General features: G+C 43.3%; 1 protein-coding gene across 4 annotated transcripts in view; it reads right to left on the bottom strand.

Moving 5' to 3' along the window:
* MTHFD1L (methylenetetrahydrofolate dehydrogenase (NADP+ dependent) 1 like) overlaps positions 1-25,726 on the bottom strand; it is a 233,309-nt gene that overhangs the window by 130,918 nt on the left and 76,665 nt on the right. For all 4 annotated transcript variants that reach the window (XM_023206150.1, XM_023206152.1, XM_023206153.1 and 1 more), the window contains exons 14-19: positions 25,519-25,626; positions 24,574-24,648; positions 22,547-22,649; positions 15,388-15,464; positions 10,699-10,839; positions 6,098-6,166 (exon numbers count right to left, since the gene is read on the bottom strand). In XM_023206150.1, coding sequence (XP_023061918.1) covers positions 6,098-6,166; positions 10,699-10,839; positions 15,388-15,464; positions 22,547-22,649; positions 24,574-24,648; positions 25,519-25,626 — 573 coding nt within the window. The remainder of the gene's footprint in view (positions 1-6,097; positions 6,167-10,698; positions 10,840-15,387; positions 15,465-22,546; positions 22,650-24,573; positions 24,649-25,518; positions 25,627-25,726) is intronic.

The raw sequence follows: 25,726 nt of genomic DNA, 5'->3' as shown, positions 1-25,726 counted from the left end.
AGCTTACCAGAGTTCTAAGCACTTACATGTGAGCAGTAAAAAGTAAATAAATAAATGCACAAATAGAAATGTGGCTAAAATGACTGAAGAACTGAATTCCAAATTTTATTTAAATACAGGTAATTTAGGTTGAAATGGCCACATGTCCAGTGGCCGCCATATTGGACAGTGTGCTCTCCCATGTGGAGTTTCCATCAATGACACACATGGCTAACCTCTGGGAAAATGTTAAGAGCTCTCATTGTTTCTTGTCTTAAGTCTTCCTCAGTCTGGCGATACATGAGAAGCACTTGGGGTACCCAAGCCTTATCTCCAGACATCATGTTCTCTGGGTCTGATGGGGAGTCCGGCATCAATCAATATTCTTAAATCTTCCCAGGAGCTTCTCAAGTGCAGTCAGGATTAAGAACTACTGGTCTCCTGGTAACCTACAATGATGTAGCCCTTGATGACCTCTTACCAGACTACAACCAGGTGTGTTCAAATGTGAGCAGGAAAGCAGCATCTACAAACTAGTCAATGATTTTTGGATTACCTGCTCAGATAGATTTCTAGTCAATGATTAGATACATGAAACCCAGAGTGACAACAAAGGATCAGGGTACAAGAGTTCATGTGTGCAAATATTTTAAGTGAATGCAGTGTTTTATTTTGTAAAAAGGTCCTTATCTTTTAAAGTAATCTTAAAACAGCCTATGCCTTAAATGAAATGGATGACATGGAACATCCTGAAGATGGTATCTTCATTTGCCAAGTGACAGATTCAGAAACAAAACCCAAGTCCATATAATCATCTGGCGAAAGTGGTTTCTCTATGGAAAGCTTTGTTTGCTTCCTATAAATACATGCTTATTCTTTAAGGGATGTATTATAGTTACTGTGGATTTCTCTGTTTTCTGACCAACAAGAAACTTGTCTGTGTACCTTCATACTTCGTTTGGGATGAGGAGTTCTTGTGTCCTTGTAGTCTGAAGAATTTCCCCTTCTCTCCCTAGCAAGCCCAGTCCTGTCCTGTATATGAACAGTTTGAGCACTTTTTTTTTTTTTGAGGCAAGGTCTCAATCTGTCACCCAGGCTGGAGTGCAGTGGTGAGATCTTGGCTCCCTGCAACTTCCACCTCCTGGGTTCAAGTTATTCTCCTGCCTCAGCCTCCTGAGTAGCTGGGATTACAGGCATGGGCCACCACGTCCAGCAAATTTTTATATTTTTTGTAGAGGTAGGGTTTCACCATGTTGGCCAGCTGGTCTCAAACTCCTGACCTCAAGTGATCCGTCTGCCTCGGCCTCCCAAAGTACTGGGATTACAGGCATGAGCCACCGCGCCCGGCCTGAGCACTTTTTGTAATACAATCTAAACTTGTTATTTCTGTGTTGCCTAATAAATCAGAGATTCAGAACCCTTAAAAAGAAAATAAAAGTAAGGGCAATAAGAACTGCTTGGGGTTCAACAAATCCACTAATTCATTCATTAAGTGGAAACTAGACTTTCCATTTCCCAGGTTTTCAGAGTGGGAAATATCTCAGAAGCACGAATGATTTCTAATAGAAAAAAGAATTATTTAGGCCGGGCATGGTGGCTCATGCCTGTAATCCCAGCACTTTGGGAGGCAGAGGTGGGCGGATCAAGAGGTCAGGAGTTCAAGACCAGCCTGGGCCAACATGGTGAAACCCCGTCTATACTAAAAACACAAAAATTAGCCGGGCATGGTGGCAGATGCCTCTAATCCCAGATGCTCGGAAGGCTGAGGCAGAAGAATTGCTTGCAACCGGAAGGCAGAGGTTGCAGCAATCCAAGATTGCACCACTGTGCAACAAGAGTGAAACTCTGTCTCAAAAAAAAAAAAAAAAAAGAATTATTTAAAACAAGAAAATGATTAGCACTAATAATAAGTATTCATCTTTGAGGGAGAAGTGTTATGAAGGAATATCACATCACTTCATATTTTTTCTCTCTTATTCAGTTATTTATTAACAAATGTGTATTTTTAGGAGAATGTAGTAAAAATAATAAGCATTCACTCAATTAATCAACAAGTCTTTACTGAGCCTCTAATAGGTGTCAGGTACTTTCTAGAAGCTGGAGATATGGTGGTGAACAGGATGGAAAAGGTCCTGCTCTCATCCCGGTGGGAGGAGAAATACAGAACACGGACAAGGAAATAGGAAGCTCTCAGCATTCTGTGCTATGCACTGCAATGACAGCAGACGGACGGGGGTTGCACATTCTTGTGGCTTCTCTGAGCAGTTGATGCTTACACGACATGAGACCTGAGGGAGGCGAAGGAGCTGGACATGAGAATATCAGGAAGTGGCCCAGGTAGTGGTGTCAGCCATGCAAAGGGCCCCCAGAGGATGAGAGATGAGGATAAGGGAGGAGCGAGGGACGAGGGCCAGATCCCAGGGGCTTTTCAGACCAGGAAGGAAACATGGAAGAACTCTAAGCAGGAAGGTAACAGGGCTTGATTAGGTTTCAGTCTCTACGACTGCTGAGGAGAGAGAGTATTTTGGAAGAAGAGTAGCAGCAGAGAGACTGGTTGGGAGGCTGCTGCACTGCTGCAGGTGGGGCGGGCTGGCGGCTGAAGCCGGAAGGAGGGAGGCATTGAGCGCCGTGGACAGGGCAGAGTCATGTAACCAAGGACGACTTGGCAGGAATGGAGACAGGAAGTGGGGAAGGGAAAACAGGCCTCAGGATCATCCCCGGGTTTCTGCCTTGAATGACTGGGTAGGTTTCAGGGAAGTAGACGGCTGGAAGGAAGTAGGAGGTGGGTCCTGGTTTATGTATGAGTTTGAAATGGTTTTTACCCACCCGCAAGTCTGAAATTCCAGGAGCATGATATTCCAAACAAGAGTTTGGGAGTCATCACCCGGCTAATCCTGGAGGAGAACGGGGTGAGAAAGGTGAGGGGTCATCAGAGAAGCCAGCAAAGCAGAGGAGGAGCAGTGAGCAGGCCTGGGGAGGAAGGGACCCCAGACGCCAGAGGAACCAGATGCTCCCGAAGGAAGACAAGGGCAGCTGTGTCAAACTGTTGAGCTTCTCTGAGGAGGGCAAAGCAACAAAGACTTGGTGTCTCCAAGGGACAAGTGACCTGGACAAGGGCAGTCAGGAGAGGTGGAACCCGAGGTCAGTTAACATGGAGACCCCAAAGACAGACAAGAGCCGGGCAGGAGTTAGATGAGGATGCAATAGGGCGGGAGGTTTTTGAAATGTTTTTGTTTGCTTTTTAAGATGGCCTACCTTTGAGGACACGTGCCTGCTGGCAGAAGGATCAGGGGAGAGGAAAGATGCGAAGGACAACCTGCTGCAGGACGGCGTGGCCTTGGCACCTATGCATCCTGCACCCCTCCCCCGGGGCTGCAGACACCTGTTCAAAGGTGTTCAGTCCTCCTTTCCTCAGCTCAGGGGACACCTTCAGGCTGCACCCTCACTGGACACCTTCAGAAATGGTCCCCCCATTTCTTTCTATTCTCTTTTTTTAAAAGACAGAGTCTCGCTCTGTCACCCAGGCTGGAGTGCAGTGGTGCAAACTCAGTTCACCGTAACCTTCGCCTCCTGTTCAAGTGATTCTCCTGCCTCAGCCTCCCAAGTAGCTGGGATTACAGGTGCCCACCACCATGCCCAGCTAATGTATTTTGTATTTTTAGTAGAGACGGGATTCACCACGTTGGCCAGGCTGGTCTTGAGGCTCCTGATCTCAAGGGATCTGCCCGCCTTGGCCTCCCAAAGTGCTGGGATTACAAGCATGAGCCACCGTGCCTGACCAGTCCCCCCATTTCTGTCTGATTGGTTCTGATATGGTTTGGCTCTGTGTCCCCACCCACATCTCATGTCGAATTATAACCTTCAGTGTTGGAGGAGGAGCCTGGGGGGAGGTGACTGGATCCTGGGAGTGAGTTTCCCCCTTGTTGTTCTCATGATTGTGAGTGAGTCCTCATGAGATCTTGTTTAAAACTGTGTAGCACTTCCTCCCTCGCTCTCTCTCCTGCTCTGCCATGTGAAGACCTGTCTGCTTCCCGTTTGCCTCCCACCGTGATTATAAGTTTCCTGAGGCCGCCCCAGCCACGCTTCCTGTACAGCCTGCAGAACTGTGAGCCAATTAAACCAATTTTCTTCATAAATTACCCAGTCTCAGGTAGTTCCTTACAGTAATGCGAGAACAAACCAATACGAGTTCCTAACCAGATCCTCGGTTCTTTCTGCCTGAGATTGCAGAACACATTGCTGCCCAAGGCCTCTGCACTAAAGGTAACACCCAAATGCTCTTCAAGACACATGCATGGCTCACCCCCTTGGTTTACTCAGCTCTGTGCTGGTACTGCTTTAACAGGTGGGCAGGCACAGACACACACAACCCACTTCACTGTGCCCCTCAAGGCATCTGATTTTTCTTCTCCAGACCTTACCACCAACTAATATGCAGTGTGTTTCTTGACTTGCCTTTGGCCTGCCTCCTTCACTGAAGTGCAGGCTTCAAGAGGGCAGGGACGTTGAATAGTTATTTCCCTGCTGTGTTCTTTGCCCCTACTATACTGTACTGGTCCATGTGATGCTTTAAATAAATATTTAATCTTCACTGTCAGGTTAGTTGTTGCTACTTTCACCATTTTACACGGGAGAAAACTGAGGCTGAAATACAAAATAACTTACCCCAAGTCATGGTTAGTACGTGGCACAGCGACCATTCAAACTCAGCTTTCTATCAGCTGAATGAATGAATAAACGGATGGATATTCCGCTGCCTTGCTGCTGTGTTCCCCCAACATACTTGCTTTCTGGTCACCTCCACCACCTCCCTTTGTCCCACTGCAGCTTGAGGACAAATAGCCCATTTGTACCACTTGATGGTGCAAATTTTCCCCCAATTCCCATGTTTACTGAGATGGAAGGGAGCCAGAGGACTGGCCATGGTGGGATGATTTATAGCGTGGAAACTGGCAAATGCTATAACCCAGGAATTCTTTCCCCAGAGTGCTGACTGTTGAACACTCACCAGGACATCACTGTCTCCCTAGTTCCCTACCCCTACCCTTCCATTAGTCTCTACTCAATTTGCCCAGAAACTGCCTCTTTGTTTGGGGTTTGGGCCCAAACCCTGAGGTTTCACTAGCTAGGAGTCGGGAATTAGACAATTACTAAATCAAAGGAGTATGACTAGTGACTAGAAAACTAGATTAAAATGGAGATAACTTGACAAAAAATTTAAGTTCAGTGAAGACAAGAGCAGGGCACGTCATGTACAAAAACAATATCCTTATACAGTGGAATGCAGTATGCTTTCCTGGAAAGCATTTCTTGGCATTTACTGTATTTTGCTTGGAAACAAATAAACAACAATACAAAAGCAAACCAAAAAATCCACAACTCAATGATGATGAGAGATTAAGGGAAAACAGAAACTATATTGTAAACATGGCCATACAACCTATTGAAATGTTAGACATTGACATTCTTTTTTTTTTTTTTTCTTTCATTTTTTTTTGAGATGGAGTCTCGCTCTGTTGCCCAGGCTGGAGTGCAGTGGCGCGATCTCAGCTCACTGCAACCTCTGCCTCCCAGGTTCAAGCGATTCTCCTGCCTCAGCCTCCAGAGTAGCTGGGACTACAGGCGCGCGCTACCACACCCGGCTAATTTTTTTTGTATTTTCAGTAGAGATGGGGATTCATCATATTGCTCAGTCTGGTCTTGAACTCCCGACCTCATGATCTGCCCACCTTGGCCTCCCAAAGAGCTGGGATTACAGGCATGAGCCACCACGCCCTGCCTCAGACATTGACTTTCTCAGTTTCTACTCGGGTCAATTAAGCCAAGACATAACTCATATTAAAGAAGCTATGAATATACTTTAAACTTTTTTTTTTTTGGTTGGTCAAGAAGTTATTCTCATGCTTCTTCATAAATTACCCAGTCTCAGGTAGTTCCTTGTAGCAATGTCAAAATGGACTAACGCAGGTTCCTAACCAGATCCTCACTCTTTCTTAGATTGCAAAGCACATTGCTGCCCCAGGTGTGCTCTATGCCTGCCTCATATTGGCTAAAAATGCTCACATTGTGTGGCAATTCAGTTAATGCAAACAATTACTATAAGAAGAAAACCACTTACTTCCAGGGTCTGCATCAGGTTTGGTTTTATTGCATCTTTCATCAAAACTGTCAAAGCACCTGTCACCCCCTACAGGAGAGAGAAAAACATTAGAGTCCCGACACAAGATCATCCCTCCAGCCTGCTTCTTGGGGGGGCGTCCCCACAGGCAACCCCGGGCCACAGGCGACAGTGCTGCTGTCTCTGTCCATCTCTCCCCATCAGAGCTGGGAACAGATGTCAGTCATACTAAGATGTGAATGGTGATAGGCAAATAGCATTTTGAAGGACATTTGACCTTCTTCCAAAACCTTCCTTGATGGTGTTTATGAGATTTTCCATAAAACAAATCTTTCAGTGCAAGAAAATGTGTTTTCTGGCAATTCATGGACTGTGTGTTTTCATAATCAGAGGCTTTACTCTTGCTCAAAGGAATAAGGTGAAGAACAGAAACAAGGCTCTGTACAGAGCGGGAATGAAGTAGGGTAAAGGGAAATGTCTAAAATCGCCCACTCTGATTTCTCACCATCTCTACATCGTTCATTCCAGAGAGAGAATAACTCAACAACTACCATGTTTGAAAGCTTTCTAGTTTAGATCTGAACGGCTTCACGCTATCTCTCTTCCTATAGTCAAGCTGGTGCCACTTATACATGAAATAAGGCGGCTTCCTTCCAATCCTAGGAAGTACTGGATTGGGTACCTTCTAAGTCCTCTTTCTCTATTACTGGATGAAGAAAAGACAGAGAAGAGTGAGAACAGGGATGATGCATGAGAATTAGCGGGAAAAATGTGCCAAAAAAAGGCCACAAGGCTAAAGTTTATTCTTACTTTTTAACGTGATGTCACTATTCACATTCTTTTCTTTTCTTTCCTTTTTTTGGAGAATGGAATCTCTCTCTGTTGTCCAGGCTGGAGTGCGGAGGCATGATCTCAGCTCACTGCAACCTCTGCCTCCAGGGTTCAAGCGATTCTTCTGCCTCAGCCTCCCCAGTAGCTGGGACTACAGGCACACACCACCACACACGGCTAATTTTTTTTGTATTTTTAGTAGAGATGGTGTTTTACCATATTGGCCAGGCTGGTCGCGAACTTCTGACCTCATGATCCGCCCGCTTTGGCCTCTCCAAGTGCTGGGATTACAGGCGTGAGCCACTGTGCCCGGCCTTTTGTTCTTTTTTTTCCAATTCTTTCTCGCTTTGTAAAGACCTTAAGTGGTGTCTTGGTGTTTTCCACATATTAGTTATTGGAAGGCTGTACCATGAGCAAATGTCTGTGATGGTAGCTCTAGGGGGGAAAACAGGGTGCTATCCCTTGCTGTATCTAGCATCGGAAGACAGTGCCATTTTCCCCTCAGTATGCCATGGCGCTAGCAGATGCAGTGGCAGCATCCAGAGAATCTTCATCACTCCAAAGTGCATTACATTCTCCCTGTACTTTTATCACCAACAGTAGTAAATGTTTCTCTCATGTGACTGGTTTCTATTTTTACAATATTTAATCATTTAAAAGGTGTAAGAAAATCCAGTCTATTTTCTTCCTTAACTTCAAATTGACAGATAAAACTGTATGTATTTATTGTGTATAACATGATGTTTTGAAGTATATATATGCTGTGGAATGATTAAACCTAGCTAGTTAACTTATGTATTACCTCACGGTTATCATTTTGGTGGTGAGAACACTTTATATCCACTCTCTTAGCAATTTTCAGGAATACACTGTTATTAACTATATTCCTATGTAACTGAAATCTACCTCACTGTATAAAACACACATGATATGAATGCAACCCACTCATTATACATACACGAAGATGGTTCACTATGAAAACTTCAGGACACGCTGGGCACGGTGGCATACACCCTGTAATCCCAACACATTTGGAGGCCAAGGTGGGTGGGTCACCTGGGGTCAGGAGTTCGAGACCAGCCTGGCCAACATAGCAAAACCCCATCTCTACTAAAAATACAAAAATTAGCCAGGCGTGGTGGCAGGCACCTGTCATCCCCGCAACTCAGGAGGCTGAGGCAGGAGAATCGCTTGAACCTGGGAGTTGGAGGTTGCAGTGAGCTTAGATTGAGCCACTGCACTCCAGCCTGGGCAAAAGAGCAAGATTCCATCTCAAAAAAAAAAAAAAAAAAAGAAAAAAGAAAAGAAGAAAGAAATCTGCAGGACAGGAAGGCTCCGTGAGAGCTGTCCTGTTGTGCTAATGCAGAGCAGATGAAGAAGAGGGGTCATTTTCTTACTTCTTTGCACACTATCCTTGCTTACACTTCCCAACCAAATAAACTGATTCAAAAAACTAAAGGAGGAAGGAAGTTAAGAGGTATGTTTCTGTTGGATGTCTCAGGTAGGTTTCTACCTGCTCATTTTTCTGGGACACATCTCAGCGCCTGCGCTGTCACGTGCAGAGCAAGCTCTGCCACCCTTTGTGTGCTGCTAGCATTCCACACTCTGTGTCCCTGTTGGGAGGGCTCGGACCATTCTTCCAGGGTATATCAGAATCATGCATGTGGCAGAAACCTTCAGCAGTTCTGAAAATCCTCCCTCAATTTTCTATGGGTGGCCAACTCTCAATAGCTCCCACTGGATGAAGCACAATTTGAATAAATTAGGTACTTTTTGCAAACAAGAAACACAAATGATAACTAAAAAGAGTTTATTAAAGAGATAAATAAAGAGTTTATTTAAAAAGATAACTGAAAAGAGTAATCTTTGGGTTTCTTCCAGATCCAAGATTTTTACCATACACTCACACAAAAATACATTTAAGGACTGGACGTGGTGGCTCACGCCTGTAATACCAGCACTTTGGGAGGCTGAGGTGGGCAGATCACCTGAGGAGTTCGAGACCAGTCTGGCCAAAATGGTGAAACCCCATCTCTACTAAAAATACAAAAACTAGCCGGGTGTGGTGGTGGGCACCTATAATCCCAGCTACTTGGGAGGCTGAGGCAGGAGAATCACTTGAACCCGGGAGGCGGAGGTTGCAGTGAGCCAGGACCACGGCATTGTACTCCAGCCTGGACAACAAGAGCGAAACTCCATCTCAAAAACAAAATAAAAATAAATAAATAAATTTAAGGTAGTAGTATTTGAGGATTAAGTTTCAAAACTGTTCCTGACACATATTTATTGCTATACAAATTAATAAAATACAGAGCAACATATTTAGACAGAAATTTTAGTATGTTAGTTTAGATAGAAATAGTGAGATTTTGGTAATTTTAATAAAGCAGCACTTTTATAGCAAGCTGAGGGTTTTCTCTTTAAGTTTTATATGAAATATCCCATAGGCTGCTGACATAAATTGATCTACTGAATTTACCTGACAAGACCTCTGAGATGAGTTAGATTTATTTCTTCAAAAGCAGCCGAAAAACAATCAGGACACTTTGAAAAAGGATTCAAATTACACCCTAAGCCCTTGAAATTAATAAAATATGACTTTGCCTTTGTCTGTTCACAACTGCTTACCAATCGCCAGTGTGCATTTTAAGTTCCATTAGTGTAGGGGACTCAGTATACGGGAAAGTAAGCTTAAATTTGGAGTAATGGCTATCTTAGGGGCCTGTGTCCACACCCATGCACTTATATACAAAAATGCAAGCAAACAAAACACCTATGGAATATGTAGAGTTTAAGTTAATTGGAAAAGGCCAGGTGCGGTGGTTCATGCCTGTAATTCCAGCATTTTGGGAGGCCGAGGCGGGTGGATCACCTGAGGTCAGGAGTTCAAGGCCAGCCTGGCCAACCTGGTGAAACCCCATCTCCACTAAAAATACAAAAATTAACGGGGCGTGGTGGTGCACACCTGTAATCTCAGCTACTTGGGAGGCGGAGGCAGGAGAACCGCTTGAACCCAGGAGGCAGAGGCTGCAGTGAGCTGAGATCGTGCCATTGCACTCCAGCCTGGGCAACAGAGCCAGACAGTCTCAAAAAAAAAAAAAAAAGTTAACAGGAAAGGTTGTTATTACACTACAAAGAGGAAGAAGAAAAGAAGATTAATTAGCATGCCAATTAGAAAAAGCACTAGAAAAGGCAATGGTGTTCCATGAAAGCTTTACAGAAAGCACCACAACTACTCAAAGGGGAACTAGAAAAGCAAGACTGATTGAGGCAGAGATTTGCTTTTATAATACGAAACCCAAATCTAAGGCCCCAAATTAAATAATAAGCCAGGCTGGTGCCAGAAATGTGCCAATTTTAACTTTATCTTCCTGTTCATGGAAGCAGAGCCACTTCCTTCTGTTCCTTGGAAAGGTGATTTGCCCTCAATTTCAGGCAGGCATAGAAGGTACATTTTTTAAAAGTTGCCGAGTGACTGCAGGGGGATGACTCCTCCCCAGCCCAGGCAGAAGCAGAGATCAGGATTGGCAAGGATGGAGGAAAGCTCCTGGAATAAATTTCACGTGTTTTGGTTCCAGCCACGTCATGTATGACTGTGAACATTAGGAAGTGGCCAGACACACATGCTTGTGAGGAAAGAAATGTGTGTGTGGAAACTTTTTCTGTCCCCTCATTACACCCACTGATAAAAGGAAGAAAGCCTTTCTTTTTCTGGTAACAAAGAACAAGGACCGCCCACTCCCTGAAGCTTCCGGGTTGGAAACACTCACCAAATCATCTGCTGTCACAGGCTGCCCACTTTTGTCACTGGCCACCACCATCCTTCCCAGCCGTGCCTTCATGTCCGCGAGGCTGTCCGTCAGGGCCAGCACCGCCATGATCTCACTGGCCACTGCGATGTCAAACTGCGCCTGAACCAGCCCAAACACAGGCAGTGGTCAGCGACAGTGCCAATGGGACGGCCATTTCCACCAGGAGCTGGACTTCAGCCAAGGAGCAACCGCAGGCCCAGGGAGTCTACTCTCAAAAGGCCATGCATGCAATCCCAGCAGTTTTCTGCATGTCTGGACCATGCAGGGTTCGTGCCTGGTGCTCCCTAGGATGGCCTCCCAGGGGGAATGTGCTCTTTGTCATGCTCTGCTCAGCAAGGGGTGGGTTGGGTTAGGACCCCTATTACACCCGCTCACAGCACTACCACATCGTGTGCTGTCGTAGCATGTCTCAGACTTAATTGATTACTAATGTCATTATCAGTCTAGTGCGGTCATTATCAGTCTACCACTGGACCATAAGTGCCATGAAGGCAGGGACTATATTAGGCAGGTTCACTTCTGAATCCCCAGCATGGAGCTTGAAACCCAGAAGACACGCCATATGCATCAAATGAATTAATGACTAGCCTACGGACCACCTCCCCTGTTAGTAATGGGTCTGTCAAGAAGGCTGCATTGTCTGTCTGGCGCAGAGATAAGGGGCAGTGAAAGGTGCTGGCTTCCTGCATGTGAGGCTACTTTCCCAGAGTTGGATCTCAACACAGCAGGGAGGGCACCCCAGTCAACTGGTGGCACAGACTCAATTTTCAGCTGCCCGGGAGGGTATGGCGACATCAGATCTTGAAGCTTTCAGCAGTGAAAGCTAGACAGCAGAGACTTTTTGCAAAAAGTTCTAGGACTTCCTATTCCCATCTCTTGGCTCTGGTTCCATTGCTGTACAAAGTCCAACATGAAATAAAAGGGACACAGGAATGTGTACTTCCTCCTCCTCATTATTCAGCCACTAGGAATGTTTCTCTGGACAGAACCACTTCATTACGCCCCAGCTTAATTCTCTTCTTCCCAAGGGGAGTGTGAGCCAGACAAGTTCAAGCTTACGCAGAGAGAGAATGGCCATGCCCTGGTGGGATCACCTTATGAGACATTTTATTATCCATTTCCGTCACTGACAAGTAAGGAAATGAAGGAAATAAGGAACTTTCTGGCTACTTCCTGGTTGAGATTGCATTAGTCACTGATTTAGTGAAAAAATATTACCTGAAAGTCAAGTACAACTATATTCAATTATTACATTCTCAATATAACTCATTCCAAACATAAGTGGTTTTTCAATGTATGAAACTTAGGGTTCTCTATACTACCTTTATAATGTTCTTTATAATGTTCTTTACTATCTTTATAATGTTCTTTATACATTATAAACAGTGCATATGAGAAAATGACTAATACTGAGATTTTCTGTATAAAACATGAGACTAGACATATTCTTAAAATATTAGCTGTGTAAATAATAATAATATATAATCCATATTCAAGCTCTTCATTTGTAATTGTTATAATTACAAAATTTCGCATCTTCAGCATAAAAAAAAATGAAACCAACTGGGTCAATTGAAGTATCACTGTTATTCACTTTAATGATTAAATGACATGCATAGCGGAAGGCTGCTCATTTTTGTTTTGCAAATAAAATATTTCAAAAATCATATAAAGATGCAAATGAAATTTGTATTGTTTATCAGATTATCACACATTTATTGATTTAGTATTTACTTTTTCATTTTGTAGGTATATAGTAGGTATATATATTTATGGATTGCATGAAATATTCTGATACAGGTATGCAATGCATAATATCACAATACGGCAAATGAGGGATTTAGCACACATTCAAACAAAGGCCAATATGGGATATTGGCAAGGATGTGAATTGATATGAATTTCCTAGAAGGTAATGTCAAAACATATGTCAACATTGGAAATTTGTATCCTCTTTGACTCTGCAATCACACATCTGGAATAATATCCTAAGGATATTATCAACAAGTATACACAAAAATATGTGTGTATACTTACTACAGCTTACTTGTGATGGCCCGAAACTGCAAACATTCTACATGTTCATTAACAGGGAAATGGTTGAAGCTACTACGGTACCTCTATGAGATATGATGTGGCTGTTAAAAATGAAGATACAGGTCTACCTTTATTGACCTAAAAAGATGTCTTCACTATAGTCTTATGATAAATAAAAAGTAGTTAAAGCTCTTAAATACACTATAACCCTTTTTTACTTAAAAATATCTATGCACAAAGCAACACAAGATATAACCTTGGACAAGTTTTTTAACATAACATCCCAATTTCCTCATTTGTAAACAGCTTTACAAATGAAATGTGCTAATATACATAATGGAACTGTCAATACAATGCACAGAGTAGGCATTGAAATCAAGGCCACTGTGAATCTTCCATCTCTCCAGTACCTAAACAGTACAAAACCATGCAGAGAAAGGGCCTTTTTCACTACACAGGCAACTAATACCAACAGTTGGTATACATCCTTCTACTTTTCATTCTAGGCACGTATGTACACAAATAAGTTGTAAGTGCCTATAATGTAAGTAAACACGCTGGGTTTTTCTTAACACAAACTGGTTTATACTACCAGTATTTTACTTCGAATTTTTTAAATGGGTTTTACAACCTTTCCAATGTGTATGAGAGCTCTCTACTCATGTCATGACACCTATACACACATTTATTAATTTCAACTCTCCCATGGGACAAAATGGCAGACTAAATAGATGCAAGCAGCCCTACTGGTGGACGTTTGGATTGTTTCCAGTTTTCACCACTGCAAATAATGGCACAACAAATATCCTAATACACAGAATTTTTTTCTGCATGTTACACATTTTCTTCTTCTTTTTCTTAAAATATTTTTAGTTCCAAAGTTGTAATTGTTGGGTCATTTCAAATTTTAGTAATAACAAACTCATCCAAAAAGGATTTCCACTCCCACCGATGCTGCATAAATGCCCCCATTTCATTGCATCCTCACTAGCATTTAGTACCTACTATTTTCACTTGACAAGCTCCTAGGTAAATGATACTCCATTGTTTCAATTTGCAGTTTTATGATTACTCATGAATATCTTTTTTATGTTGGCATTTTAGTTCTGTATCCATAAATTGTCTTTTACTTATTCTACTCAATTGTTCAACAGATATTTACTGAACGCCTATGACTATATGTAACAAAGTTCTGTTCTGAGCATAGGCAATACAGCAGCAAATAAAAAGGGGAATAACCTCTGCTCTTATAAAACTCCCACTTTAGGCCGGGCGCGGTGGCTCACGCCTGTAATCCCAGCACTTTGGGAGGCCGAGACGGGCGGATCACGAAGTCAGGAGATCGAGACCATCCTGGCTAACACGGTGAAACCCCGTCTCTACTAAAAAAATACAAAAAACTAGCCGGGCGATTTGGCCGGCGCCTGTAGTCCCAGCTACTCGGGAGGCTGAGGCAGGAGAATGGCCTAAACCTAGGAGGCGGAGCTTGCAGTGAGCTGAGATCCGGCCACTGCACTCCAGCCTGGGCGGCAGAGCGAGACTCCGTCTCAAAAAATAAATAAATAAATAAATAAAACTCCCACTTTAGCAGGAGAGGCTAAGAACATGAAAAGCAAGAATGCTTGTTAAGGATAGAAGTCCATCATATTTTGGGCTGTCCTTTTAGTCATCAATCTAATTCCATCTTTCTATTTTTCAGAACTTTCTAAAACTTCATGGCAATGATTCCAGTTTGCTTGCATGGATATTTGAAATCTGTCTGTGTGTGTGTAAGTTGCAGGACTGGGAGGAAATGAGGTCCACGAACTTAGTTTTCTTCTTAATCCAATACCTATATTCACTTTTTAATTCAAGACACGTCAAAAGGTCACAAGTCTATTTGGTGTAAGGATTGGTTATTACAGTACAAATGACTCCTTTTTCACTAATAAAAACTTAACATAAAGGACATAAATCTAAAACTGTACTAAAATGTACAGTTTCTAACCAATTCAAAAGAAAAAAAAAACACAACACAATTTCGAAGCCCACTGTACCTGGATGAAAAATCACAGGCATTAATTTGTATTCCCTAAGTGCCACTGATGCACATCCAATATCTATTACAATGAAGTCAGGCATCGTAATTTTTCTTCTGCATTCTCTATATTTTATTAATAAGCCATTTTTGTATTAATAAGCCATTATCCTTTAAAAAATCCTCATGCTATTAAGTCTAATAACTAGGTGTTTGTTCCTTGATAAATGAAATTTGAGTAATGTGTCTGAGATTTTCATTTATCAGTTATGCAGATGTAGTATTACCTGGGTGGGTTCCCAATAAAATAAGTAAGAATTTATATTCAAAGAATACCCTGAGTGGCTCTTCCTAGAAACACAATTGGAAACATATATGAAAAAAAGAAAATGAAATAAACATACATAGAAAAAATGGTAAAAAGACACTGGAGCTATGTCTTCTGATCCTCTCCCAGCCCTGCTGAGAGCCCAAAACAGTGAGAGAACCACTGGCCACAACAGGTTGGGGATGAGACAAGAAAGGCAAAGAGTGAGCTCCCAGGCAAGTGGAAACAAACATTAAGAACAGAGCGGGAAGAAAGCACCACCTACCTGCCGGGAATAGCCCTTCTCTGTGTTTCCCTGCCCGATGGTTATCTTTCGTAGAAATCGGTCGTTTGTATCCAGTACTGAAAGAGAACAGATTAGTTCTTCAGTAGACAAATATGGACCAGCCACCTGGTGTGTGTCTGGCACTGTTCTGATGCTCACGAAGTTGCAGAGGGTAAAAGAGAAAAGGTCAGGCTCCCCTAAACTGACCATCTAGTGGGTAGACACAGAGAAAGAATCAAATAAACAAAAAAATATCTGCTAGAGGCCAAGCACGGTGGCTCACGCCTATAATTCCAGCACTTTGGGAGGCCGAGGTGAGCAGATCACTTGAGGTCAGGAGTTCGAGACCAGCCTGGCCAACATGGTGAAACCCCATCTCTACTAAAAATATAAAAATTAGCCAGGCGTGGTGGTGCGCACCTATAATCCCAGCTACTCAAGAGGCTGAGGCAGGAGAATTACTTGAGGCACACTATAATCCCAGCTACTCAGGAGGCAGAGCTTGCAGTGAGCTGAGATTGTACCACTGCACTCCAGCCTGGGTGACAGAGTGAGACTCCCTCTCACAAAAAAAAAAAAAAAAAAAGAAAACCCAACCAGCAACTTCCCTTCTTCGCATTAGTTGAAAGAACCGAGACACTCAGATATCTGTACACCCATGTTCATGGCAGCACTATTCAAAATAGTCAAAAGGAGGAAGCGACCAACAGGTGAATGGATAAACAAAATGTGGCACAGACAGGCAATGGAATATTATACGGCTATAAAAGAAAGCCATGTTGATACATGAATGGATGTTGAAAACACTGTGCATAGTGAAATAAGTCAGATACGGAAAGGCAAGTACTATATGAGTCCACTTATATCAAGCACCTAGAATAGTCAGGGGCAGAAGAGGGGAATGACTATTTAATGGATAAGGAGTTTTTGTTGGGGATGATGAAAAGGTTCTGGGTATAGATAGTGATAATAGTGTAATCATTGTGAATGTATTTAATGCCATGAATTGTGTGCTTACAAATGGGGAAAAATATTATGTTATGTATATTTTACCACAATTTTAAAAAGCAAAAGTAAATAAAGTAGTATTGTGGGGGGCGGCGGGGGGAGTCAATGGTGATTAGAGCAAGCACCAGTTCTCTTTATTTTCTTCACTGGCTTATTTGAATTTCAGTTATTGGCTGGGTGTGGTGGCACACACTTGTCATCCCAGCACTTTGGGAGGCTGAGGTGGGAGGATCACCTAGGAATTTGAGAAGAGCTTGGGCAACACAGTGAGACCTTGTCTCTACAAAGAATACAAAAATGAGGTGGGAGGATTGCTTGAGTCTGGGGGGCTGAGGCTGCAATGACCATGAGTGTGTCTCTGCACTCCCATTTGGGAGATGGAAGTGAGACATTGTCTCTCTTTTTTTTTTTTGAGACAGAGTCTTGCTCTGTCGCCCAGGCTGGAGTGCAGTGGCACGATCTCGGCTCACTACAACCTTCGCCTCCTGGGATCAAGCGATTCTCCTGCCTCAGCCTCCCAAGTAGCTGGGATTACAGATGCCTGCCACCTGCCTGGCTAATTTTTTGTATTTTCAGAAGAGATGGGGTTTTGCCATGTTGGCCAGGCTGGTCTCGACCTCCTGTGAGACCTCATGTGATCCACCTGCCTCGGCCTCCCAAAGTGCTGGGATTACAGGCGTGAGCCAAGGCACCCGGCCAAGACCCTGTCTCTCAAAACAAAACAAAACAAGAATTGCAGTTATTCACATTTTGTGAAAATTAGGTTTGGTTTAGCTTGTGGCTATTCCCTGACTCGGCTGTTGTTAGTCTTTGTAACAAGCTCCCTCTCTCTCACACACACTCAGACATACTCACACCCTCACACAAACACTAACTGACGCTCACATAAACACACAGAAACCTTCTTTATGAGTTTTCCAGCTATAAGCGGAGCATATACAAAATGAAAGGCCTGCTTTTCAACAGTATCATCAGCCATGACTATTCTTCTCAAGATGTACATGGGGTGCAAAGTCAATCAACTAAAAACATCTTTCCTGCTATGTAGTATACATGATCTTGGCACCAGATTGAGGGGATCTTTTTATCAAATTTCTTTAAAATCAACAAGAGAAATTCAGCTGTTTTTTATTTAGCAAAGAGAAAACAAGAAAAAAAAATATCTGGCAAGATCACCTAGAATCAGTGGCCTCCAAAGCCTACCTGCGCCTTTAACATGGCCCGGTAAGCGATGCATCAGTGACACATAAGAAATGTGGAGGTGGCCGGGCGCGGTGGCTCAAGCCTGTAATCCCAGCACTTTGGGAGGCCGAGACGGGCGGATCACGAGGTCAGGAGATCGAGACCATCCTGGCTAACACGGCGAAACCCCGTCTCTACTAAAAATACAAAAAACTAGCCGGGCGAGGTGGCGGGCGCCTGTGGTCCCAGCTACTCGGGAGGCTGAGGCGGGAGAATGGCGTAAACCTGGGAGGCGGAGCTTGTAGTGAGCTGAGATCTGGCCACTGCACTCCAGCCTGGGCGACAGAGCGAGACTCCGTCTCAAAAAAAAAAAAAAAAAAAAAAAAAAGAAATGTGGAGGTTAAATTCCAGTCCACAAGAAAGATACTAGAAAGTAACCCTAAGTTTGCATCAGTGACACATAAGAAATGTGGAGGTTAAATTCCAGTCCACAAGAAAGATACTAGAAAGTAACCCTAAGTTAGTGATCCAGAATGGAATTCCTGGTCTCTGAACGATAGAACTAAAGGTGGAGTAAGAAACACTTATTCACTCCTGGAATATGTATTGAGGGGCTACTTGTGCCTAGTCCCGAGCCAGCTGTACAGAGATATAGCGAAGACAGTGCCAGCCTCTGATGTAAGGCATGCTAGGACAGTGCCAGTGGGTGTGGGGCTGGAGGCAGCAGGGGGAGATCTGTTCGCTTATTTTTTGCTCGGAACCATCCCTTTTAGTACTACAGTGCTGACTGTACCACAGTGCTGACTATGTCGTAAGGAACATCCAGAGTATGCCTAATGGCTGATGAAACAGCCAATACTGGCTAAGAGCCTGGCAGTACAAGGTGTTTAATCGGGCAGGTCCACTGTTTGGGCTCCAGTGGAAGACACGGTACTGATTCCCTAGAGTGCTGTTGGGGCAAGGAACCAGCCACTTGATGGTTGATTCCCTGAAGCTGAGGAAGGCTTGTGGGCCCTTGGTCCACGGCCAGGAGATGGGCATGCAAGGGAAGACAGCAAGCCTGTGAGGCCCCGGGACTCAGATGCTCGGAGAGGCAGAGGCTCATCTGTGCAAAATTGTGCTCTGTAACAAAATGGCTATACGTCTACATTTTCTTCTGCTTATGTTAAGCATTTCTGGAAAGGTCTGTGGGTTCCTTGTTCCACTCTGAGTCCAGGAACATGAGGCCTTTAAACTTTCGGTATGAGGCATAAGATGAAACAATCAGCCGGGTGCAGTGGCTACGCCTGTAATCCCAGCACTTTGGGAGGCCGAGGTAGGTGGATGACATGAGGTCAGGAGATCGAGACCATCCTGGCCAACATGGTAAAACCCCGTCTCTACTAAAAGTACAAAAATTAGGTGGGCGTGGTGGCGCACACCTGTAGTCCCAGCTACTCGGGAGGCTGAAGCAGGAGAATCGCTTGATCCAGGGAGTTGGAGGTTGCAGTGAGCTGAGATTGCACCCCTGCACTCCAGCCTAGCAAGAGAGTAAGACTCTGTCTTAAAAATAAAAATAAAATTAAAAAAAAAGATGAAACAATCATCAGATTTTGTACACAGGCTGAAAGGAAGGGGTGGTCATTAAATGGCACAACACACATATGGCCTGAGAAGAGGGTCTCCCTCCACCATGTACCCTGACTGTCCCGCTCTAGTTGTCAAATCAAATAAGGATCCAATCTCATCACAAGGGTTACATTAGTTCTAGGTTTAAGCCAAAAAACTCTACTAGCAAATGTTCTCAATTCTTTGGATGGTATTAATTCATGGTTGTAAGAGCCAAACTACTTATCAAATGTCATTCCAAATTCCTCTGACCTAGGTAGCTTGTCCACAGCAATCAAGTTTTCTTTACTTCAGTGCCCTGAACAATAATGGAATTCAAATCTTTTCCTGGAAAAATTTTGTAAAGTTGTCACTTCCATTAAAAGTGATTCACAACCACAAAACACTTCAGTCCTTCCTGGCTCCAGGGAGAAACCAACTGCATACCAGCACCAGGTATAAAAGATGATGTAGCCTTTCTCTTCCAAGATCCATGTCTAAGCCATTGCCCTGTTTCTGATGGCTGCTCAGGCTGGAGACCCGAAGCAGATACCGAAGAATACCAATTGGCATAAAACTTTCTCTTTTAGCACATCCATATGCTTGGTTTAAAATACACTCATATCCACCTTCGTGATTTTCCTATCAGTAAACCTCCAAAAAATTTGAAGAGTAACACAAAATCACAAACGCCTTGAAAAAAAAAAAAAAAAAAAGATGACAATACATTTTGGACAGGATGACATTTTAATAAAAAATCTTCCTAGTTATAAAAAATTTCAGAAAAAATATGTAGGCTTCTCAATAAAATGCTGAAAGTATTCATGTTCATTATTTAAAATGCTATTGGTGTTTTCAAGAACTAAGCCTTGCTTAAGTAAGCTGTGGTTCATTCACAAAGGAATATTCTAGAGTATTTAAAATGGCCATTACCACAAAGAGCTAACAAAATACAAAATGCTTATGATATAAATGAATGAAACTCGTAGGATATAAAATCTATACACTTAAGTTATAACTAGAGTTATACCAAAAAACTAGATGCACACAAAAAACTATGAATAGTTTTATTAGTATAGCAAGGTTTTTAAAATTCTTGAGACATTTCCAAAATCTCTATAATGTTATTACTTATTTCAAAATGAAAAATATACCCTTAAAAGTTTCTAGGCTGGGTGCGGTGGTGCATGTCTGTAATCCCAGCACTTTGGGAAGCCGAGGCAGGCAGATCACTTGAGCTCAGGAGTTTGAGACCAGTCTGGGCAACACGATGAAACCCCGTCTCTACTAAAAATAAGAAAATTAGCTGAGTGTTGTGGCACGTGCCTGGAATCCCAGCTACTCGGGAGGCTGAGGCAGGAGAATCGCTTGAGCCTGGGAGGCGGAGCTTGCAGTGAGTAGAGACTGCACCACCGCACTCCAACCTGGGTGACAGAATGAGGCCCTGTCTCAAAAAAATAAAAACAAAAACAAAAACAAAAAAACCGCACAAAGTTTCCAAGGAGATTTTAGTTTAGTTTGGGAGACAAAGACACTCAAAAAAACTACCCAAGCCAGGCACAGTGGCTCATGCCTGTAATCCCAGCACTTTGGGAGGCTGAGGTGGGCGGATCGTTTGAAGTCAGGAGTTCCAGACCAGCCTGGCCAACATGGTGAAACCCCATCTCTACTAAACATATAAAATTTAGCAATGTGTGGTGGTATGTGCCTGTAATTCCAGCTACTCGTAAGGCTGAGGTAAGAGAATCGACTGAGCCAGTAAGGCAGAGGTTGTACTGAGCCAAGATCACGCCACTGCACTTCAGCCTAGGTGACAGAGCAAGTGAGACTCTGTCTCAAAATAACAACAAACAAAAAACTCTACTCAATACAGCTATCACCACAGTGACTTCTGATGATTGTGTGGGCAGAGCTTTCAGGTCTGGAAAGGATGCTCATGTTTCAGTGAAGCCTCCCAGCAAGGCAGCTGGAATTATGATTCCATTTTAAAGATGAGGAAACTGAGTGAGCAGTCTGTCCAAAGTTGTGCAGCTCATAAAGGGCAGAGCCAGCGCTCAGTCTCTGGTCTTTGACTCTCTACCTCATGGTTTGTGGGAAAACACTAAATTCTTAATGGACTGGCTGGGTGGATTCCCTTAAGGGATGAGACCTGGGTGCATCTTGGAGGGCAAGACTGGCTAGGCGGGAGACAGGATGGAGACGACCCAGCTAGGGCTGGCAGTAGGACGGAAGTTGGCCCTCCTGACTAGAAAGCAGGCAGGGAGCAGAGGGAAGCCACTGCAGGTGTCCTGAAGGCCAAGCTCTGCGATGGCAACTGTATCCCCCAGGATGTGAGGAGCCACTGGAAGCCTCTGATCACAATGGGTATCTCTGTTAATGTGAACCCTCTGAACTGGGGGATGGAAATGGAAGCAAGGTAATCTATTAGTCAGGAACTGCTATAAAATGTGCATCTGATAAATATGTTTCAAATGAGAGTATAAAGAGGTAAATGAGGGCACAAATATGAGAATAATCCAGGAAGGATCAGGGATCCATGCCATCGAACATTTCTATAGCCACGAAGGGTTCATAAAATGTGGTTGCCGTGTTTCTGTGCAGCGTATGTGACCATCTCCATCTCCGTCTCCAACGCCAAAAACATGCATGAGACTTGCTCGAGGTCATGCAGTGAGTCAGTGGCAGGGGAGACACACATGCAGGGCTCCTGACTTCCCGTTTAGTGCATTTTCCTCTGTCCCATCCGACAGTGAGTGATGAGACTGAGGGCAGTGTGGGAGAAGGAAGGGGATATCACAGCTGAGGGGGAAGCAGGGAAGTCGAGGTGGTGGGGAGCTCACGGGGAGTCCACCCAGCTGCATTTGAAGTGGTGGAGGGATTCCTCGTTAAGTGGGTGAAAGCACATATCAGATTTGGAGGAAAATCCAGCACTGGAAACACAGAGAGCTACCAAGAGCCGGTGGTAAGGAAGTGAACGGAACAAAGTGGGATAGTGGGTGGAGGAGAAGCAGGACAAAGCCAGGGAGGCGTGATCTTTAAAAAAAGGTTGTTTGATTTTTTTTTTTCTTCTTAATATAGAGACAAGAGGTCAAAGGAGAGAGAAACAGAAGAGAAAATTAGGTAATTTTCCTTGGAAGTTTGCAAGACATAGGATAGATGGGATTGAGCCTGAACAGAATTTTTGTTTTAATCGGAGGCAAGGATAAGGGAGGAGGGTGGTATGATAATAGTAACTGAAATAAATGGTGGGAATATGAAGCACAGGCTGGGAAGACCACTGGACAGGATCAAACTGTGAGTTTCTGAATTTAATCTAAGAGCTTTGGCTCGAACACGCCTCCCCACCTGGCCATCAGCCTGCTGGCACCTCCCCAGCACCCACCTCTCTGCCACGTGATGGTAGACGGGTTGATGTCGAGACGGGCAAATTTACTCACTTCCTCTTCTGTCAGTGTGCTCGGATCAGTCTTATTTATTCCCAGTTTCTAATGATTAAGAAGAAAAAAGGCGAGAAGTTTGAGAAGAAACAGAAAGTAAAGGGTCACCAAAATTATCCCTCTAATTTTATTTTCTCCATGATTAGTAAAGCCTTTTAATAAACTAAACTGGCACTTTGGGAGGCCAAGGTGGGCCTATCACCTGAGGTCAGGAGTTTGAGACTAGCCTGACCAACATGGATCAACCCTGTCTCTACAAAAAATGCAAAAATTAGCCAGGCATGGTGGTGCATGCCTGCAATCCCAGCTACTCAGGAGGCTGAAGCAGGAGAATCGCTATAATCCAGGAGGCGGAGGTTGCAGTGAGCTGAAATCATGCCATTGCCCTCCAGCCTGGGCAACATAGTGAAACGTCGTCTCAAAAAACAAAACTAAACTAAACTAAACTGGGTCAGGCGCGCTGGCTCATGCCTGTAATCCCAGCACTTTGGAAGGTCAAAGAAGGTGGATCATCTGAGGTCAGGAGTTCGAGACCAGACTGGCCAACATGGTGAACCCTGTTTCTACTAAAAATACAAAATTAGCCTGGCGTGGTGGTGCATGCCTGTAATCCCAGCTACTTGGGAGGCTGAGGCAGGAGAATCGCTTGAACCCGTGAGGCAGAAGTTGCAGTGAGCCGAGATTGTGCCACTGCACTCCAGCCTGGGCAAGAGAGCAAGACTGTCACAAAAAAAAAAAAAAAAAAAAGTGATTTTTAATGATGAAGCATAAAATAGTTCTGTGAAACAGAAACTGCATGTTGTTATAGCTGCCGAGGATGGAATTACTCACTACTTCAACACACTGAACTTGGTTCAGTAAGAGGCAGGAGGTGAATTTTTAAAACCACTTAATGCCAACCAGTGGCATATACCATTGAGGGTTATTTTTTAGTCTCTGAAACAGAGCTAGTAGCAAGCAATATGATTAAAAGACCAGAGGCAGCAAATGGCATCAGAAAAAAAGATAAGACAGGTTTTAAGAATTAAGATGGCATACGCAAGTATAATTGTAGTGTTTGCTGCAACAAAAACATAGATGAGGCTGGGCGCAGTGGCTCACGCTGGTAATCTGGCACTTTGGGAGGCCAAGGTAGATGGATCACCTGAGGTCAGGAATTTGAGACCAGCCAGGCCAACATGGTGAAATCCCATCTCTACTGAAAATACAAAAAGTAGCTGGGTGCAGTGGTGCATTTCTGTAATCACAGCTACTTGGGAGGCTGAGGCAGGAGAATCACTTGAACCAGGGAGGCGGAGGTTGCAGTGAGCCGAGATCATACCACCGCACTCCAGCCTGGGCAACAAGAGTAAAACTCTGTCTCAAAAAACACAACACAACAAAACAAAAAACCATAAATGAGATAGATGAGTTTTCAAAGGTTATCTTATAATTTCCTAGAAATTTAACAAATTTCATAAAAATATTTAGAAAGACAAGGACTCACCAAAAATCCTAATTTGTTATTTTTTTTTAAAAGATGGGATCTTGCTGTGTTGCCCAGGCAGGCATGCAGTGGCTATTCACAGGCGCCATCATGGTGCACTATAACCTTGGCTCAAGCAAACCTCTCACAAGCAAGCATCATGAGTAGCTTGGACTACAGGTATGTATGTGCTCCTATGCCCAGCTAACTTGTCAGTTGCCTAGGGTACTCATAAATTAGCAAAACAGTCCTCTCATTTCATAGATGAAGAAACTGAGACTGAAAAAGGTTAATTAATTTGTCCACCTGGCTCTTTCGAGTAGAACCAGGGTTCAGGCTTTGAACACTGTGCTCTTTGCTCCAGTGTTCGGTCTCTATAGAGTTTAATACCCAAAAGGATATCTGAAAACCAAAATCAAATCAAGTTGAAAATTTCAGGCTTTGACAATCTTTCTGATGTGCTTCTAGGACCTTTTGTTTTTAAAGAATTGCTAACTGGAAACTTACTTTCAGCCGAGCAAGTTGAATTTCTGAAAATTCTCTGACACCATTCACTAAAGGAACCAGTCGATTATACAGAGCCTAAAAACACAAAACAAAAATGAGACCAGACAAAAGTTAATCGTCCATGAACTTGGACAATTCACAGGATATGACAAAAATTCATTGCATTTATAACCAAACTATTTAGATAAAAGACCCTATTAAAATTTGCGGGCTAATATAAACAATGTTGACTTAAATTCTGTCATTTTCATAAAACTGACGAGATCTGAAATAACACACATTGCAAAGAGTTGGCATAAATATATTTCTTGATCTATATCGCTACAACTACCAAATGAAGATGTATCTGGATTATGGAGCAAAGACTCACTAAGGAACTACTTTAATTAAAGAAAGTGAGGACCCTTGTAAAACATGCCAGAAAGTACCCCTTTTATCTATGTCCTATGTCTGTGAGGAATTAGCTTCTCGTGGGCTGTCCCCTTTGGGGGTGTAGTTTAACTCTTAACCTACATGCACATGAAGCCCAATAAGGGTCTCTGACATCTTTTCAGCACATCTAAAATAGCTCCACATAACATTAGTCTAAAAATGACATCTGTCCAATCCCCTTAGAATAGATTAGAGATTGGACCCATGACCAGAATGAAGAGAACTGGTCTACCTACCATCTTTAAAACTAAGGACTCATCTCAGAGAATGTTTAGCTTTTACAACACACTACAATTCTCCCAATAACTTGGCAGTGCTCATAAACCCATTTGAGAATCTGACCAAACGATGGCTCCTTCTCCTCAGGAAATAGGGACATATGTAAAAATCACAAAATTGAATTGAATAAGATTTCAGAGTTTGCAGACACCAGAAATCTTTCCACAAACTCCTTAAGAATCCAGGAATTCCAGGATACAATACCCAAAATGGCTAGCAAGGCATCCTTCTCACCTTATCTGTTTGTGTGTTTTCATGAAGAATCCTTGTGTCAATGGCGGCAGCCAGCAAGTTATTGGCAGCGGTGATGGCGTGGATGTCTCCAGTCAAGTGAAGGTTGAACTAGAGAAATAAGATATCTATTTACTTATTTTCAGAAATAGGGTCTTGCTTTGTCACCCAGACTGGAGTGCAGTGGCGTGATCATAGCTCACTGTATTCT

This window comes from Piliocolobus tephrosceles, chromosome 5, assembly GCF_002776525.5.
Source record: "Piliocolobus tephrosceles isolate RC106 chromosome 5, ASM277652v3, whole genome shotgun sequence".
Taxonomy (NCBI): domain Eukaryota; kingdom Metazoa; phylum Chordata; class Mammalia; order Primates; family Cercopithecidae; genus Piliocolobus; species Piliocolobus tephrosceles.
This window is presented reverse-complemented; position numbering and strand designations above follow the sequence as displayed.